At 38.6% G+C, this 20,753-nt stretch overlaps 1 protein-coding gene, 1 non-coding gene and 1 pseudogene across 2 annotated transcripts; 2 read left to right on the top strand and 1 right to left on the bottom strand.

Annotated features, from left to right (window-relative positions):
* Positions 1-16,725: 16,725 nt before the first annotated feature.
* On the top strand, positions 16,726-16,799 carry TRNAE-UUC (transfer RNA glutamic acid (anticodon UUC)). The gene has a single exon. It is a non-coding gene; the product is annotated as a tRNA-Glu (tRNA).
* A 482-nt stretch (positions 16,800-17,281) lies between these two features.
* LOC141817355 (uncharacterized) lies at positions 17,282-18,699 on the bottom strand. The gene is made up of 2 exons (XM_074705019.1): positions 18,500-18,699; positions 17,282-17,594 (listed from the first exon to the last, which is right to left on the bottom strand). The coding sequence occupies exons 1-2, from the start codon at positions 18,649-18,651 to the stop codon at positions 17,516-17,518; spliced, it is 231 nt and encodes a 76-aa protein (XP_074561120.1). The 5' UTR covers positions 18,652-18,699; the 3' UTR covers positions 17,282-17,515.
* Positions 18,700-18,871: 172 nt separating this feature from the next.
* Positions 18,872-20,706, top strand: LOC141817352 (uncharacterized; annotated as a pseudogene).
* The last annotated feature ends 47 nt before the right edge of the window (positions 20,707-20,753 follow it).

Below are 20,753 nucleotides of genomic sequence, written 5' to 3'. Positions count from 1 at the left end.
CTTAGGTTACTATTCATGAAACTCGCGATTTTCCCCTGTTTTTATTCCCTACGCGCGACGCCCTCCTCTCCCCTGTCCTCGCGCCGCCTCCTCATCCTCGCCAGCCGCACGCCGCCACTCGACGCCCTCTCCTCTGCCGCCGCCGCCGACCTCCACAAACCTTCAGCCACCGAGTTTCCCTCCTTCTCATCTTCTCCCGTAGCCGCACGCCGCCACCTGACTTCACCGGCCGGAGAAGACATCCTGCGCAGCGCCGCCGCCCCTCTGCCCGACGCCGACGCTACCACAACGCTTTTGCTAAAAAACGTTGTCTTTGGGACGTTGTCTATTAACATTTTTCTAGTAGTGTATGATTCTATTAGTTTAACTGTTATAATTAAGGGATATTGTTTATCCGTTTGCAGGACTTTGATTGAATTTGTGGTCCTGTATCTCTGGGGGTTTTAGTTGTCGACGATTGTCTAATTCAGGTGGGTACTCCTGTGCTTGGTCAACACAGATTCTCCTTTCATAGTGCATGATTACTTTATTACTATTCTTATCATAGTCGTTGCTTGATTCATGGCTTGATACTTATCTTTGACCTTAATATGATCTCTTGTATGTTGCTTTTATCTATCTTGTTGATACTCTTGTTACTGATGATGTTTATTTTGTTGATACCTTGTGATACCTGTTGCTTGCTACTTGCTAGTTGATCCTTGATATGATCTAATAACTATCCTGTTGCTCCTGCTGTTAACCTAGTTGACCTTTGATGACCTAGTTGACCTTTGACATGATATAATGCTATTCTGTTGCTACTTCTGTTGACTTTGCGATGCTCTGATTCCTATCATGTTGATACCTTTGTTAATTATGTCAGTTACTCTGTTGATACTAGTGTTAGATGTTGATTGACACACATTATTTGACCCTGATTTATTTATCCACTGTTAGACCAGTATTCCTACTGTATTCTCGACATATGTTGACCTTCATAAATTCCTGTTGAGCATGCTAATTAATTAGCTATTACATGTTGGGATGATCATCATGCATCCATAGTAGTTGTAGGTGTTGTTTGTTGTTGGATCTTACCTGCACCACGTTGTGGTGCCACATAGGTAAGAGGTTGCACTATAGTTGGGTGCGACCAGGACTGGCTACATTGCCCTCCTGCCACACTGCCCCTCCCCACTTATTTTTAGTGGTCAGTTGTCGTAGTTGTGCAGTATGTCCTGTCTTGCCCCCAGTTCACTGAGCTCTGGGAGAGTGACTGGGACGACGAGTGCGAACAGTGACGGATATTTTGGTTGCGTTGATTGATGCATATTACATGCATTTGTTGGTAGAACTATTACATAGTTTACTTTATTCATATGCTTGTGGATTGTTGCATTTATTTACTATGATTGTTGCACTTGTATGACATTGCATACATGCTTACATGTACCTGATATCTATACCATGTTGCACAGTTTGATCTTTTCGTATCGTCTTAGTTGATATACCCTGTTTGATCAGTTGATACTTTTAATACTCTGTTGATACCTGTTGCCATGTATATCTTGTTTCTTCTATACTTGATTATCCGGGTTATTATTATATCCTTATTATCTTTTTTATATCTCTACATGCACTATTTCCTGTACCCACTGAGCATCTAATGCTCACTACCCAGACCCTGGGGTTATTTTATTTTCTTCCCAGGTAACAGATAGGTACTTGGAGCTTGGAGATTTGGGTCGGCTGCTGCTATCTCACTTCGGAAGGTTTTCTTGTTAGTTGTGTTTGGTCTGTCGTTGTCTCTAGTTATATTTACTATTTCGTGGACATGTGGTTATTGTTTGGACTTGTTATGACTGTAGTTATGTTGGATTGCATTGTGGGTATTCGTTACGTTCGAATTTTCGATGATTTTGCTTTATGGACTTGCATATTCTAGTTATGGTGCATGTGATAGTGTTATGTGGCCGTGTAGGCCTTATTTTATAGTTGTGTGTGGTTGTGTGTATCGATTGGACGAGTAGTTCTATTCCAGCCGCCTGTGGTTGAGTATTTTTACATGTATTCAGGGAAATTATCACAGTTACAGGGGAGATGTTATCGAAATTTTTCGGACGGCCTTCTCGGGGTGTGACAAGTGTCGCCATCTTTGGACTCGTGCATTGACTGACTAGCAGCGTCCAAGTAGCTAGAACCAAGCAAATGGCATTCAAGTGTGAAACCATGAAATTAATTCTTATTATATTATATTTTTTCCACAAGTGGGAAGAAATCATTCACTTCCATGAACCAGCTGAGAATAGTCATGACTACAAGTCTCTATATAAAGATTATATATATATATATAGATCAGTTGCTTAAAGAAGAATCCATTAGACAGAGCAAAGAGCCAGCTTAGAGCAGATTATTTCTCGAGGAGGATCGGAGATTGTGAATTATATATGGTCATGGCGTATCAGCATCTTCGCCTTCACTCTGCAGCTCCAACACTGATCTCCTTTGCCATTGCATTTCTGTTGCTTTCGGTGATATGCGATATGACAGTTGGGGAAGCACAAGGTGAAACAGAAGGTTGCGTTCGAAATCCACACTCTCCTGATCCTATAGTGATTTGTAGTCTGGAACGAAACCCTGCAGTTCCACCAGCCCCCAAAACACCATACAGTCCTCCTAATTGAGTTGCGTTAGGAGTTCTATCTACCTGTTGTTGTGATCTTTCATTGTTCAATTTGTCTTTCGTTTTCAATTTTGAAGAGAATATATTATGCATATTTATCTATCCATCACTGAACAACAAATCCAGGTTAGGATATATTCCTGGCTGCCATCATTAGAGTGGATGCCCTGACCGAGGAGGAGGTTGTGAATTATGTTCATAAACAATGTATGAATAAATTTTGTAAATCATGTTTATGTTATATTTGAGAGGTATTTTAAAATTATCGTCTTAGATAATGTACTATTTATTAGATAAATAAAATTACTATTTGAGTGTATATTCTCTATGTATCTGATTAATTAGATCGTAAACTCAATTAATAAAGTTCACACAAAAAAATGATAATCCCAGTAGCCACATCTCTGGGGGTGGTCGGCCCGGTCCCACGGAAGTTTCCCACCGACCACCAGGGTAAATCGGGAAGTGCATACGGCGGCCAATCCAGATGGCCAACATCCTTTGATTGCGTTCCCCATTTGGAGAAAAATTCCTACAAATACGTCGTAGCTGGGGATCGAACCGCGAGTCCCTGAGTTACCATCCGGATGTCCTACCGTTGCACCATTGCCCCGGGGACAAAAAAATTGTAGTGGATAAACTTTTTATAGTGACCGACCCCACCGCCGAAACGGCCCCATATCAGAAAACCCCCTAAAGGATTTTTTGGAGGCACGGTACCACTAGGTTGATAAGAGCATACTGCCGAAACAGCACTTTAGCCGAGCTAACACATGAATCGCACAGCACCTCAGTCAACAAATATATGTTGCTAAAAGGATTCGAACTCGAAACCTCAAGCAACAGGTGTCTTCATGCTTACCACTTGGGATAAGACACTTCAACAAAAACGGTAGTGGGTAAACTTTTTATAGTGACCGACCCCACCGTCGAAACGGCCCCATATCAGAAAACCCCCTAAAGGATTTTTTGGAGGCACGGTACCACTAGGTTGATAAGAGCATACTGCCGAAACAGCACTTTAGCCGAGCTAACACATGAATCGCACAGCACCTCAGTCAACAAATATATGTTGCTAAGAGGATTCGAACTCGAAACCTCAAGCAACAGGTGTCTCCATGCTTACCACTTGGGATAAGACACTTCAACAAACTGTAGTGGATAAACTTTTTATAGTGACCGATCCCACCGCCGAAACGGCCCCATATCAGAAAACCCCCTAAGGGATTTTTTGGAGGCACGGTACCACTAGGTTGATAAGAGCATACTGCCGAAACAGCACTTTAGCCGAGCTAACACATGAATCGCATAGCACTTCAGTCAACAAATATATGTTGCTATGAGGATTCGAACTCGAAACCTCAAGCAACAGATGTCTCCATGCTTACCACTTGGGATAAGACACTTCAACAATGTATAGTATGATTACGATTAAATCACAATTAATAGATATCTCTACATGTGTAATTATGTATATATTGAAATATTTTCTAATCGATGAATTAATGAGACTAGACATTATTGATTCTGTAAGATTAGCATATATTAGACTCCTTAATTTTACCAAGCAGTCGATCCTAACTATTGGTCATGGAAACTTATACTTTAACATCTTAAACAAACGTATCTTCGGAGGTGTGTATGATCCCGGGATGATTAGATATAAGTCGAAGTGTCCTAAGGTGATTGAGTAGCTCATAGAAGATTCACCATTCCTTTTATTATGAGAAATATACCGTATGATCACTTGTTAGGATTATTACTCATAAGTCTTTGGTCAAAGTAAAAATACGTCAAAATGATAGTTCTTTTGGACAGATATTTGAGTAATTTAAATTCGCAAGACAAGGAACTACTACTTGGGTTAGGTATCACGCAGTCAGTCTAGCGGGGGCTAACACATAAACCATGTCCTAAACTAAACGGGTATAAGATGAGTAAAATAAATAAACACACGAACAACTATAGTTGTTGAAAAGTTTAGAAGTCGTTCTGAAATTAATTGTGATTTTTTGATCAATTGAGAGTCATGATGTCCTACTAGGTGTCACTCATGATCAATTCATAATTAATGATTAATTATAGATGACCAACATAAATCAGGAATCTATTGTTGGGTTGCAAGGGTGCAAACATAGTCTCACATCTAAAGTACATGGAAAAGACCATGAGATTAAAAGGATGGAAAGTATCTCCATTGGTATGAGGTCTTTTGGGGAGAGACCAAGAACAAAGCCATGAGGACTTAGGCCCAAAGTGGACAATATCATACCATTGTGGAGATATTTTGATTCCATCGGTACTAACAAGTGGTATCAGAGCGAGACCGCTCTTCACCGGACTAACCGCCGGATGAGCCATGATTCAGATCTAACCATGTGGTTTGAATCTTAAATCATGATGAGCATGTTAGGAATAGATTTTATATCATGCCATTGCCTTATTTGATCAACGTCGTGTAAAGTCTAAGGTATTACATTATAATGTCATTGTCTTATATCATGATGAGCATGTTAGAAATAGATTTTATCATCTTGGTGCTAATTATCATAAAAATAGGAAGCATGAGAATTCTAAGGACAATTTTAAGTCAAATCATGTTGAAACAACCCCACCTAAGGATAGAAAGGATTTAAGTGAAAATTCTAAGAAAACTAGACATATGCCTAGAAAAAGATATATAAAAGGAAATCATGAAAAGTTAAAAATTAATGACTTGGAGAAAGAAAATCAAGTCTTGAGATCAAGACTTGATAAATTAGAAATGACCCTAGAGAAAATGACAAATAAGATTAAATGGTCTAAAAAGGAATACCTAGGTTTAGGTGAGCAAGAATCATTTAAAGGTAAAAAAGATTTAGGATACAAACATAAATCGAAGGAGAATATGTCCTCATACCATAGAGTCTCATATAACTATGGAATTAATCCTAAGTCTAGAAGTCAAATCAAGAGTACAAGAGAGGTTATTCCTAGTGTTAACCTTGAGGACACTAGCATGACTAAGACTTCCAAGAAGTCTAAGAGAGTCATTAGGAAGGTATCTAGGGAAGTTATCCCTAGTGAGTACCTAGTGCACCCAAGGAGCTCCAATAGGTATTGGGTTCCTAAGAGTGTTATTTCTTCAAACTAAATAGGTACAAGATATGTCAATCTTAATTGGAAGGGTAGTTAACCCAACCATAATGAAGTTGACATTTTAATATATTTTCAAAGTATTGTGATATTTTGAAAATGAAATCTTATCCTTGAGGATCTTATAGTGTGTCAATAAAAAGTAAAGTCTTGAGAATGATTAAAATTGATACAAACAGAATAGAATCATCAAATGTGTCAAATATGAATTTTTGGCACAATTCAAGGGAGATAGGTCGCTTATGTTAAATTGCGTAGTTAACATAATGATTAGACGACGATGTTAAGATTTTAAATTTAGATATTTTCACTCTATTATAGTTATCATGCTTATGTACCCTATCACATGTCATAATATCGTTTCATACATTTATCTTGTCATGATAATATGAATTGGTATAACCATGTCATATCATTTAAGTTATAATAGATTTTTCATTGAAGTTATGCATTTGATATATGTCATACCCATTTACATGCATTATTTCAATCGATTGTAATTAAGGATATAAACGACATTATTTGATATCCTAGGTAGGATGATCAAACATAGAATATCTAAATAGAAATGCATGATCCCTTAGTTTAAAAAAAAAAAGGAGAAATTGATTTACATCTCACAAGACAATAGGATTAACTTACATGTGTATTGAGAAACATTAGATACAAGTGAGATGTTAGGATGATGAACTAAGTTCAAGATGTAATTTGATGTACCAAATGAGCTTTAGTTTCATCAAAACAAATTGATGTTGTGTTGGCCAATCATGGGGAAAGCTAATGTGCAAGTCATGTACATTTAGCCCATAGATCATGGTTGGAAATTGATTTTGAAAATGATTTCAAAAATATTTTAGAAAACCTTGGTGAAGTTTATCTGTTGATAGGAATCACCATTGATCAAATTGATACAAAGTTAGAGCGAAACATTGAAGTTTTCAATAGTTTTTAACTTTGTATCATTTTTTTATAATAAAAATATATTTTCTTAGAAAACTATTTTTTTCTGATATTATTTGACATAAGTAAAGTATGTATAAAATTCCTAACCATGTGATATGCTTGGATAAGCATTCAAAGGTGATTTTCTTAATGAAAATAAGAAAGGAATGTTAAAAATGGGAAGATAAGGATATGAGAAGGAGGTTTAGATTCAAGGTTAAAGTTTTAACTTCATGACTTCAACTCTTGATTTCCTAAAGATTTAGGAATTCTAAAGTCATTGTTGGTGCAATGGTAGCGGTTGGAACACGCTTTGAGGGAGAGGTTCACCTTAAAGGTATGAATTGGATGAGATGAATGAACTTTGAAAAAAGATTTTTTTGATGTGTGCCAAAGGGGGAGAGTTAGTCTACCTTAAACATATTGTCAAACATCAAAAAAGGGGAGATTGTTGGTGCAATCAATCTCAGGTCATTGTTGACCAAGTTGGCCAAGCTCGGTCTGACTTGAGTTGGATTTTGATGTTTGATCAATATGTTGACAAGATGTCAAGTAAGTCTAGGTTGACTGAATACTTGATGGTGAGAAGTCCAAGTGGGTCATGGAGGACCAGACACTTGGCACGAGATGGAAAGTCCAATATGGAAGTTGGCAAGAGGAAAGTCCAAGTGGGTCAAGGTTGACCGAACACTTGGTGAGCGAAAGTTCTTACAAGGTAAGGCAAATGGAGGAAAGTCCTTGCGGGTGAGAAGACCGGACGTAAGGCAAAAGGGAAGTCCAAGAGGGTCGAGGAGCGAGCTCTTGGCACGGGAAAGTCCTTACAAGGGTAAGGCAAATAGAGGAAAGTCCTTGCGGGTGAGAAGACCGGACGTGAGGCAAAAGGGAAGTCCAAGAGGCGAACTCTTGGCATGGGAAAGTCCTTACAAGGGTAAGGCAAATGGAGGAAAGTCCTTGCGGGTGAGAAGACCGGACGTGAGGCAAAAGGGAAGTTCAAGAGGCGAGCTCTTGGCATGAGAAAGTCCTTACAGGGTAAGGCAAATGAAGATCAAGAAGGTCGACGACCAAACTCTTGATCAAGCGAGGAAGTCCAAGAGGCGAGCTCTTGGCATGAGAAAGTCCTTATAGGGTAAGGCAAATGAATATCAAGAAGGTCGACGATCAAACTCTTGATCAAGCGAGGAAAGAACTTGGTAAGATCTCACTAAAGTCACTATTCTGAAGACAGTCGACTGATTTGGTAAGGTCAGTCGACTGACACGGCTGGTATGATGCAGTAGTCGACTGAAATACACGCTAGTCGAGTCAGATTCCTTGATCAGTCGATTGAGGTTGGAGATCAGTCGACTAAGGTTGTCTCAGAAGCAGGCAGAAGAGAATCGACTCGACTGAGGTTTTGCTTCAGTCGACTGTCAACGAACAGAAGCTTAAATGACTCGACTGATCATCCACATCAGTCGACTGGGATAAGATCAGTCGACTGATAGAAAAAGTCAGTCGACTGAAGTTTAAAATTCTGACAGAAATCAGGCGTGACTTCAGTAGTTCAGTAGTCATTTTTGGGTTTTGACCAAGTCAGTCGACTGGTATGGTAAAACCAGTCGACTGATGACCTAAAAGCTGAACTGGTTTAAATGGTGAGTGTACTTCGTGGAAGAGACAACCAACACTGTTTATGCTCCAAGTGCTTGTGCTCTAGTGATCAAGAAATCTGCTGGTGTTCATCTACAAATCTTGGAGCAACCGCTTGAAGAAGAAGAAGCATTCTCATCACTTTTGTGTAATATCTTTACTCTTCTTCTTCCTTGTATTGTGTGGTTGTTTGTATACAACTTGTAATCTATTGTAAGGTTTCTCCGCCTTCGATGTTTGTCTGAGAAGGAGAAGTTATAGTGGAAGAGTGAGCCGAGTGAAGACCCTTGGATTAGTCGCCTCAAGGAGGCGGATACCAAGTAAAATCCTCTTGTGTTAGCATTGGTTGAGTTGTGAGGGTGTGTAGCGAGGATTCTTCATCGACGAAAGTTCAAGCTTGATCAAGTGAAGCTATTTAACTCCCCTTCTAGCTTACAAGGTCCCTACAAGTGGTATCAGAGCAAGACCGCTCTTCACCGAACTAATCGTCGGATGAGCTATGATCCAGATCTAACCATGTGGTTTGAACCTTAAACAAAGGAAGTGGGTGCTCTCGTGTCTGAATCAAGAGGACCAGACACCAGGTGAGAAGTCCTAGTAGGTCGGATGGACCGAGGGGCAAAAAGTCCTAGTTGTGACTAGGTGGAAAGTCCTAGTAGGTCGGGTGGACCGAGGGCAAAAAGTCCTAGCTGCAGCTAGGTGGGAAGTCCTAGTAAGTCGGGTGGACCGAGGGGCAAAAAGTCCTGGTGGGTCGAGGATTCAGACATCAAAAAATGACGTTAAGGGGGCCTGTGGTCCTTTGTTTGAGGGAGAATTATTGGGTTGCAAGGGTGCAAACATAATCCCACATCTAAAGTACATGAAAAAGATCATGGGGTTAAAAGGATGGAAAGTATCTCCATTGGTATGAGGTCTTTTGGGGAGAGCCCAAGAACAAAGTCATGAGGACTTAGGCTTAAAGTGGACAATATCATACGAGATATTTTCCATCCTTTTAACCCCATGATCTTTTCCATGTACTTTAGATGTGGTACTATGTTTGCACCCTTGCAACCCAACAATCCCCCCCTCAAACAAAGGACCACAGGCCCCCTCAACGTCATTTTTTTATGTCTAAATCCTCGACCTACTAGGACTTTTTGCCCCTCGGTCCACCCAATCTACTAGGGCACTTCCCACCTAGATGCGGCTAGGTGGGAAGTCCTAGTAGGTCGGGTGGACCGAGGGAGCCTGTGGTCCTTTGTTTGAGGGGGGATTGTTGGGTTGCAAGGGTGCAAACATAGTCCCACATCTAAAGTACATGGAAAAGATCATGGGGTTAAAAGGATGGAAAGTATCTCCATTAGTATGAGACCTTTTGGGGAGAGCCCAAGAACAAAGTCATGAGGGCTTAAGCCCAAAGTGGACAATATCATACCATTGTAGAGATATTTTGATTCCATCGGTACTAATATCTATAAAGTCACATCACTACAAGATTATTCAAAAGATATAAAATAAGTTTAAAAATTGAATTCTCATATTGAGAGAGATTGAGTCTGGTTGGATCAGACGAAGGATAAATATGAAAGATATTTTATCGAAATGAAAGTGCGGATGGATCACGTCTTTTGAAGATGAAGTAGATCGTCTTTGGTTTAATTATAAATCAAATTTGTTTAGTTTTAATTAAAAGGTGTTTCATTTTGAACAAACATGGTTCAGTCTTAAACCAACTTAATGCTATTGATTTGGGTTTTGGACTAATGGATACGAATTTTAGATTTGCGAATCAAACCCATTAGAGATTTATAAATATATCTCTATGGAAGAGAAATAAAATGAATTGAAAAACCTAAGTGTTAGGTTTTCTCTTCTCCTCTTTTAGCCGCCGCTTACCACCCCTCTTCTTCCTTGTGCCACCAACCAACAAAGGTATAGCCGCCACCGTCCAAGGTGCCATGATGAAGCCAACCAAGGGTGCCACCGGTGGACTATCCTTCATCGGCGGCTAGCCATCCCCCTCAGGGAGAAGCAACCGGTTGTCTCAACCGACACCCTTTTCGCCAGATAGCAAGGGTTGTTCCAACACAAGATCTTCTTCCTTCGCTCTTAACAATTGTTCCGGTGGACAATTGTTGTTGCCAGAATTCTGACGCCATTAGGTCTGCTGGCCCTCATCGGCAACGAACCATCCGACCTTCAAATGGCGGTGTAATCGTCTTCATTTATTTCGATTCATATCATCATATTGCTTTGAGCCATTGGATATTGAATCAAACCATGAGTTTTCTCTCGAACCGCTTTGTCTCCTTCCTTTGAACAGTATCAAAACGAAGACACGACACATGATTTAGTGAAGTCATCTCACAGAGATTTCAGTGTGGATACAAGTAGAGATAACTTTTTTGAAAATTACTGGTTGATATTGTTTCCATTTCACGTCATCCAACGGGTATAATTTATTGTGTCATCTTTTTTATGATTATATCAATATACGTGTGTATCCTCGTATGATTTTTGCTACACATGTGATAATAATTTATATTATTATACTTTCACTGTTTGTTTATCGAAATAAACTTTTAAAACACGCATAGAGAAACCCAACAGTTATATTAGAGTCGCCACATGTTTTGACATAGATCGTAAATTTGTGTTCAGCGTGTCATAAGTTGTCTAATAGTTATTTTTGAAAATTTTGGATAAGAAAATTATTTTTTAATCCGTTATAAAAATTTTCTATGTTTGAAAATGATTTCTAATTTGTTAGGAAATCTAATTTTAAAAATTATTTCCTAATATGATTGTTATGACTTATCCAAGCTAGAGGGGGTGAATAGTTTCAATCGCTTCTCATGTTGATCTCATTCTCATTGTTTGAATGCACAGTAGATGTAAAATACCGAAACCTAAAAGGGGTTATTTGTAATTACATAATAATAATAATAATAAGGAATAAATAAAACAAAAGGGATGGAAAGATTCGCCTCGTGAAGACGAATCCAACGAAACTGGTTTGAGTCAAATCGGAGATCGTTTGGTTAGTAAACCAAACGAACCAAGGTTGAACCCGGTTCACTACAGTAACCGGTTCGGTCGTATAATAAATCCTAGGTTTCTTTAGTTGGTTTAGCCTAGTTAATGCGCCGACTAAATCACGATTACTGTGATTCCTCGCCGACACCGCACCGAAGCTCCCCTTCGCACCTTCCTCTTTTACCCGACGCCGACACCGCCGCTTCTCCTCTTCTTCTTCGAGCTGCTGCTTCCTCCCCTCCCCTTCCTCGCGTTTCCTCCACCCCACAGCCGTCGCCACGCCTAGTGCCGCCGTTGTTGCCGCCTGGAGAAGAAATCGCCGCGATTCCCCTCTACACAGTCGCTGCCTGATCCGCCGCCGACGCCCCAAAGTTCTCTTCCTCCTCGCTGCCAGCGAGATCTCCTCCCCTAGCCGCACGCCTAGCTCGACGCTGCCGCGCCTCCCTCTCCGCCGCCCGACGCACAGAGAAGAGGTCAGCCGCACGCCACCGTCCGTGCCGCCGCCGAGCCCTCGCCTTCCTCCACCTCGAGTGCGATCAGCCATCGCCCTCACCTGCCCTTCGCGGCCAGACGTTGCCTCGCCCTCCACCACCGCGCCTTCGCCGTCTATTGCCGGTGAAGAAGAGTTTGGCTTGATTAGGCTTTGATCAGATCTAGAGGTAAGTTGATGTTGGTTAGATCTTGTAGGAGTTTGTTTCATTGGATTAGATTCTTGCTTAGTATGTTGTTATTGGAGGTGGTTACTGCTTTATAGGTTTCAGTTGATTAAGGAAAGGTTCGGGCTGAACAGAGGCTTGATTTGAGGGCTTAATCAATCTGATCTTGAGGTAAGAACCCTACTTATTCTAATTGATTATCAATGAGTGTTATTAGTAATGAATACATAGATTGATTTTAGAATGGGTTGTAGGAGTTTGGTTTGAAGCTTGCTTTGAGTTGTTCACGGCAAGGCTTTGTTCTACTGAAGGTTAGTTTAATTTCGATTAAAGTATTAATTTATTTAATAATCAATTTAATTATATCAATGGAAAATGATAAGTTGTGTAACTTTGGGATTAGGTTAAGTTGGATGGGTTGGAATAACTTAAATGTTGATTTAGGATTTACTTTATTGTAAATTTAGTAGAATATTATGTTTAGCGTTGTCATATCTATAATTTACAGGATTGTAACTTGTTGGTCCTGAGATACACGGAGTTTGAGTGCTTCTAGGGATTCTGTTGTTGACGGTCGTCTAATTCAGGTGGGTACTCCTGTGCTTGGTCAACACAGGTTCTCCTTTCGTAGTGCACGATTACTTTATTACTATTCTTATCATAGTCATTGCTTGATTCATGGCTTGATACTTACCTTTGACCTTAATATGATCTCTTGTATGTTGCTTTTATCTATCTTGTCGATACTCTTGTTACTGATGATGCTTATCTTGTTAATACCTTATGATACCTGTTGCTTGCTACTTGCTAGTTGACCCTTGATATGATCTAATAACTATCCTGTTGCTCTTGCTGTTAACCTAGTTGACCTTTGATGACCTAGTTGACCTTTGACATGATCTAATGTTATTCTGTTGTTACTTCTGTTGACTTTGTGATGCTCTGATTCCTATCATGTTGATACCTTTGCTAATCATGTCAGTTACTCTGTTGATACTAGTGAGATGTTGATTGACACACCTTATCTGACCCTGATTTATTTATCCACTGTTAGACCAGTATTACTATTGTATTCTAGACATATGTTGACCTTCATAAATTTCTGTTGAGCATGCTAATTAATTAGCTATTACATGTTGGGATGATCATCATGCATCCATAGTAGTTGTAGGTGTTGTTTGTTGTTGGATCTTACCTGCACCGTGTTGAGGTGCCACATAGGTAAGAGGTTGCACTACAGTTGGGTGCGACCAGGACTGGCTACATTGCCCTCCTGCCACACTGCCACTCCCCACTTATTTTTAGTGGTCAGTTGATGGAGTTTGCGCAGTATGTCCTGTTGTACACCTCATATTCATTTCCAAGAGGAATGGTTGGGGACGACGAGTGCAGACAGTGACTTGACTTGTTATTTTTGATTGCGATGGTTGATGCATATTACATGCATTCGTTGGTAGGTTATTATATAGCTTACTTTATTCATATGCTTGTTGTTTGTTGCATTTACTTGCCATGATTGTTGCATTTGTATGACATTACATACATGCTTACATGTACCTGACTTATATACCTGTTGCACAGTTTGATCTTTTCATATCGTCCCCGTTGATATACCATGCTTGATTTGTTGATACCGACTACCATATATGTGTTATCTTGTTTCTTCTATACATGTTCATTCAGACTTGTATATTCCTGCTGTTTCTTATGATTATCTTACATGCACCTTTCCTGTACCCACTGAGCATCTAATGCTCACTATCCAGACCCTGGGGTTATTTTGTTTTCTCCCCAGGTAACAGATAGGTACTTGGAGCTTGGAGTTTCGGTCGACTGCTGCTATCTCACTTCGGAAGGTTTCTTGCTAGTTGCATTTGGTCTGTCGTTGTTTCTAGTTATATTTACTATTTTGTGGACATGTAGTTATGGTTTGGATGCGTTATGACTATAGTTATGTCGGATTGCATTGTGGGCATTTGTTACGTTCAGATTTTCGATGATTTTGCTTTATGGACATTGCATATTCTAGTTATGGTGCATGTGATAGTGTTATGTGGCCGTGTAGGCCTTATTTTATAGTTGTCTGTGGTTGTGTATATTGATGAGACGAGTAGTCCTATTCCAGCCGCCTGTGGCTGAGTATATTTGCATGTATTCATGGAAATTGTCACAGTTACTGGGGAGCTGCTGCCAAAATTTTTCGAACGGCCTTCTCGGGGCGTGACAGTAGAAATCTTAATTCAAACGTGACTCCACCTACACAATTATAGCAGGTGTGTATGACCCCGTGATGATTAGGTATAAGTCGAAGTATCCTAAGGTGATTGAGTAGCTCATAGAAGATTCACCATTCCTTTTATTATGAGAAATATACCCTATGATCACTTGTTAGGATTATTACTCGTAAGTCTTTGGTCAAAGTAAAAATACGTCAAAATGATAGTTCTTTTGGACAGATGTTTGAGTAATTTAAATTCGCAAGATAATGAACTATTACTTGGGCTAGGTGTGACGTAGTCAATCTAGCGAAGACTAACACATAGACCATGTCCTAAACTAAACAGGTATAAGATGAGTGAAAGAAATAGACACATGAATAATTGTAGTTGTTGAAGGGTTTAGAAATGGTTATGGAATCAACTATAATTTTTTAATTAATTGGAAGTCATGATGTACTACTAGGTGGCACTCATAATCAATTCATAATTAATGGTTAATTATGAATAATCAATATAAATCAGGAACCTATAAAGTCACATCACTACGAGATTATCAAAAGACATAAAACGAGTTTGAAAATTAAATTCTCAGATCGAGAGAAATTGAGTATGATCGGACTAGACGAAGGACAAATATCGAAGATATTTTATCAGAATAAAAGTATGGATGGATCACATGTTTTGAAGACGAAGTAGACCCTCTTTAATTTAATTATAAATCAAATTTATTTGATTTTAATTAAAAGATGTTTCATTTTAAACAAACATGATTCGGTCTTGAACCAACTTAATACTATTGATTTGAATTTTGAGCTAATGGATACGAATTTTAGATTCACAAATCAAACCCATGAAATAAATAAGAAGAGTAGAATGGATATTTTGGAAATTAAGTGTGATATTTTGGAAATTAAGTGTGCCCTTCAATAAAAAAATTAAAGTATGATGCATCAATGCGCCACTAATTTGTTCTTTACCCAATGCATACGCTAAATTAGTTAATGTCCATAAATGTTTGTTCTATCACGCCAGTTAATTTGACCCTACGCACTTGTCGAGTGAAACCAATCAAATTGCCTTTAAGTGTGGTAGATATTCAACGCTCGACTAAATTCAATGTAATTCCAACTCCATTCAATTAGTTTGATCAAAAAGCTCCACATTCTTCAGTGGAAATCATGCAAATTTCCACATGAAATCATGACTTTAACACTTTCTCATAAGTCACAACAATTAATAATCTCTATATAAAGACTACTATATATATTTATATGATTGCTTAAAACATTCATCGAGCTTAATTAGCAAAGATCGAGCTAAGTTAGAGTTCGAGGAGAAGAAGAGAAGATTGTAAATCATGGCCGTGGAGTATATATCAGCATTATCGACAACAATGATCTCCCTTGTTGTTGCACTTCTATTGCTTTTGTCGCAATCAATGATTTGTGATGCACAAACAGAGGAATGGCCGATGAACAAGACCATGCAACCGGTGTTCCCTTCCCCAACGGCCAAAGGTTCTGTCTTGAAGCCGGAGTGTCCAGGCGCTGCTTGTAGCTATAGGGGTTGCAAAAGTGGGGTTTGTGTTCAAACAAGGAACCCGAGACGCCCGCCACCCGACAAAACACCCTACAAAAACTCAACCAATACCCAACGAACCTAATTGAGGTATATATATATATACTTAAAAACTTTGTCCAATAGGCATTTAAATAAGATAGCAAATAAGGAATTATATATATATATATATATATATATATATATATATATATATATATATTGTTACATGTCGATGTATTAACATGGCTCGATATAATGGGCATAAATAAAGAATAACATAGTTGCATTGCATAAGCCTTGAGAATGATGTGTTTATTCAAGTGGAAGATTTAAAAAAAGTTGGGCAATTTTTTTTTATCATGAAAGTTAGCTTTGTGGAGATGATAGAATGAGTGTGATACAATTGCAGTATTTTTCAGTGCTCTCACATGGTCGATTCCATGATCATTTGTAAAAAGATAAATTGAGAAATTGTAATTGGTCACTCTGGAAAGGACATTTTTCTCAATTTCACTGAGATTCGACCCTTACCTATTATAGCAATATCTACCCTGTATGTAATCGCCAACTCAACCCTACCTCGAGGGCAGAATGAGTGTGATACAAATTCTATCTTATTGTCGTGATCTTTCATATATTGTTCAATTGGTCTTTTGCTTTGCTATAATTTTGAAAGTTAATAAATTAGAAGCCTCACATTTGATTTTTTTTTTTCAATAGTATTTTATGATTATTATTAGTTTTGTTATGTAAGTATATACAAGAATAAATACTAATTTTTGATGAAGATGGATTCGAAAAAAATATATATGAATAATAGAAGCTCATTTGGTACGTAGTGCAGGCGCCTCAAATTAAAATATATATTTATTTATTTATCTATCTGCTATTTCATCACCAATCCATTGTCGTCTAGTCCGGTTAGGATACCTGGCTTTCACCCAGGCGACCCGGGTTCAAATCCCGGCAATGGAAATTTTAGTTTTTTCTTGATTATTCTTAACAATTTCATTTTCTTAGAAAAAAAATAAATTACAAATTATATATTTAAAAAATAGCTCAAACATTAAAAATATAAAAAGATAAATTACAAATGTTATACTACATTTTTAAAAAATAATTCATTGGAATAGATTTGAGAAACATATAGTTTTATACATAAAAGTATATGAAAAGTCATTTGATTTGAGAATGTTTTATTTATTGAAAAAAAATAAACATATAATTTTTACCATTAATCTGTGTTGACACCTTTGAATTTATTAATCATGTAATGAGTTAAGTATTTATATTTGGGTATTTTAAATTTTATTTTTTACAAAATAAAACAATTTCACGAGCTACTATTTCTCAAATACTCCATGAAATTCTCCTGCCAATATAATAACAATCACGCAAAGCATTTATTTTGACACAGCAACAAAATAGCATACTCTATTGAATCCCAAGTAAGACAAATACCCTGGAAGTCAATTGTTGAATGTACATAAATTGTGCTCTGAACGAATCAAGAAGAAGGTCGTCTACCTTCAAAATTAATTTATAACTAGTAGTTAATCTCTACAACAAAAGCCACTTATAAGAATCCCTGAATCACTCTTATTTGAGGGGGAAAAGCAAAGAACAAAACTGAACATTCCCATAAGAAAAAACTATGAAGTTATGAACTATCCATTCGAGCCTCTTCTGTTCTAATGCTTCTCATCCTTGGTAATGTCTTTCTTCACTGCCTGAGAATCCAGCTCCTTTGGTGCCGATCGCTCCACGGATCTGTAGAAGATAGATGATGCATAAAGTAAAGGCAGAGACCGGAGACAAGGCGATAAATGGAAACATTTTCATTAAACTATAAAAGGAGGTTGAGTATTAGAACCTCTATGATCCACTATTCAGAATTGTCGTGCACAACTTTACTAGTGTATCGAAAACCAGAGGCAGTCATATAAACAATTGGTTTTAGGTAGAGAATATATTAAAGGTACTTCTTGTTTGTAGTCAACAAACCCAAAATATATTGTTATAGTGAAGCGAAAGTTACTTAAGTTTTGTTAGAAAATTGCAAGGAGAAGCCTAACCACTATCAACGATCGAACTCAATCTTATGACAACTTCAACATCAGATTCTATTCGCATAAGCTTGGCAAAATTGCAACCACTCTTTGGAAATTGCTTTTGTTTATTCAGTTTGAAAGTAAAAAAGTACATTAACAGTAAGTATTTCAAACCCTCATTTCTTCTGATGCTATAAAGGCATGTTGATCAAAAAACATGCTTTGCATTCTTATAAGATGTGTGTGTCAAACAAATTTAAAGTTGTCATTGAAGTTGTTGATTACAATGTACAAGACATGGCATTAAGATTGACATCTAGAAGGGAGATGACAAACACAGATTTCGACCTCTAGAAATATGATTCCTACCTAAGTTTGAATATATGGTCCAAATATCTAAACATCAAGTGATGATTTATGTTATATGTGAAAACCTATCTCGTATTCAGAATAAACCTAAAAGAACGTCACAGTTCAACTGGTGATCGATCAAGCAAAGGAGCAATCAGCAAATCTCTATGCACATACACAACCATTTCAAGAATTTGCTTGAGGAATCAAATTATATTGAGGCAACCAGTTGGTTCCGAATGCCTATGTTTCCAAAGTTGCAATTTTTCTTACTTGGAAGCGGAGGCGGATTCTTCTTCGAGCCACTGGCGGATGTGGCGCACGTTGCGGCGGAAGATGGAGGCAGACTGCTTCACGTCGCTGCGGAGGAGGAGGACGGCGGCGGTCACACCCACTACCGTCACGATGAAGTTGGTCAGCGCCATCGTCCCTCTCTCGTCTCTCCAATGAGCTAGCTGAAACCCTAATTGAACTTGAACTGAGATGAAACCACCGATATAAATGTATTATATCACGATTTATGAACGGAACGGTCATTGTATCAAGCACCTGACTGTGACAATGATTTAAACCGGTTTATTAATGCCGTTATTTGAGCATCTCGGAATCCTCATTGGAAGCACGACATCTCTCTCTCTCTTGATGATGTTGAACGGCGTCTCCATCTCCGTCTCCGAAGACGACGGCGATGTCGCGGGGAGGGCGCAAGCCGTGCCGGATGCGGCGCAAGAAGCCGTGGCCTGGAGGGCGGCGCGAGTTCCTCCGGCGGGCGGCGAGGACCGCGATCCGATGGTGGCCTGTGCTGCTGTTCCTCCCAGCCTTCGTTCTTCTCCTCGAGATCTCGCCAAGTAGGGAAGAAGCTTCCCGACGAACACCGACCTAATCTGACATCTTCCGCCAAGGAAGAGGAGTCTCCGCGGAACCTTAATCGCCTCGATCCGATGACCAGAGTCGTTCACGGCGTTAGAGAGCGTATGCTTCTTGAAATCTCTTCCTTTCTCGCGATAAAATCGATCTTTGTATACTTTTCGTCGTTATTATTCCATTTAGGAGATGCTTCGATGAAAATTTTGATCTTGCAATTAACCAGAAAATTGACAAACTCCCAATAACAATGCGAAAGAATCAACAGATTATTCCTTCTTTTTTTGTTAGCATGTATTTCATCCGTTCAAATGCCTGCCGCACCCACCAAATCATACCTGGGCGATTGTATCTCCATGATCCTCATCCTCTGGGATGTCTTCGATTTAGCGTTCGCCATGAGTTGTCAAATTTAGATCTGTCACTAACATTCATTTTCTTGATTTGGCAGCCTGTCTTAAGATCCTTCAGAGCAGATTGAAAATTTAGAGCTTCCTGCATCTACAGAAGTAGATTTCCCTGCCAAGAAATTGCTATATAAAGTAGATTCAGGTGAACACCATGTTGAAGGCAATGTTACATTTCTGCAGAAAAATGGCACTGGAAGGTTTAATTTGTTTACTGGATACCAAACACTTGACGAAAGAGAACAAAGTTTCAAGGTTTTATTCTGCTCCTTCTTTAATCTTCAGTGTTTAATGTTGATACTTACAGTTTGCATTCCCTGTTCTTCCACTATTATGTGAGAGGTTACTTTCTACTGCCTACATTACATTTTACACATGCATCAATGAACTATCGACTATGGCTAAGCTTGGGTCTGCAAACAAGTCGAACTAAGTGAAGCTCTTTCTTCAATCTCTCAGCTTGACATATCATTACCGAGATTGAGCTTGATTCAACTAGAAGCTTGCCAAGCTCAAGGATGTTTCTAACTTGTTTTGGTAGCTAAATGAATTGTGCTTATTTAGGTATCTAAACAAGCTCAAACTCAATTGTGTTGGAATTCAACACAAACATAAGTTATAGCTGAAAAGCTCTCTCCATGTTGAACTTATCTTGCAAGCTACCTATATCATTAGTATTTGACCAAATTTAAATGTCACATTGAACTTAAAAATCAGCTTATTGATGTTTTGATATGTAGGCTTGATGAAAAGATTTATATTTAATACAACTCATGAGCTCATAAGGGACAAGTTTGTTATTACGAAACTGTAACTCTGATCACAAGGTTACATGAGAAGAATTATATTTTAGTTGTAAGACTCATTAGGAATTGGCAACCAAGATATTGTATCGTGCTCAAACTAGTTTTCAGTGAGGTGGCTCATTGTAACCCTACCTAAACCTGAAATGAGAGCAGATTCATTGGTCGAGTGGTGTCTGTTTAGTGTTTGTATATCATATTTACTTTTTTCACAACCTCGTTTCAGGTTAATGAAACTGCTGTCGTGCATTGTGGCTTTTACAGTGAAAGAGGAGGCTTTATAAAATTTCTGACATCGACAAAGATTATATGCAAACATGCAAAGTGGCCAGTCTCAACTTGTGCATTTGGCGGAGGGGATGATCTCTACCAACCTATAGGAATGACAAATGCATCGCTTGAGAAGGTTTGGGTCACGAAAATGTTTCTTACACAGGACAATTTTCGGTATTC

The sequence above is a fragment of the Curcuma longa genome, unplaced genomic scaffold, assembly GCF_044706935.1.
Source record: "Curcuma longa cultivar G26 ecotype Majalengka, Jawa Barat unplaced genomic scaffold, ITB_CL_G26_1.1 contig_20193, whole genome shotgun sequence".
Taxonomy (NCBI): domain Eukaryota; kingdom Viridiplantae; phylum Streptophyta; class Magnoliopsida; order Zingiberales; family Zingiberaceae; genus Curcuma; species Curcuma longa.
This window is presented reverse-complemented; position numbering and strand designations above follow the sequence as displayed.

Excerpts from the sequence above, each read along its gene's own strand:
- LOC141817355 (XM_074705019.1), bottom strand. The coding sequence starts at position 18,651 with ATGGCGCTGACCAACTTCATCGTGACGGTAGTGGGTGTGACCGCCGCC. Across the intron at positions 17,595-18,499 it reads GAATCCGCCTCCGCTTCCAA|ATCCGTGGAGCGATCGGCAC; the intron begins GTAAGAAAAATT and ends TATCTTCTACAG.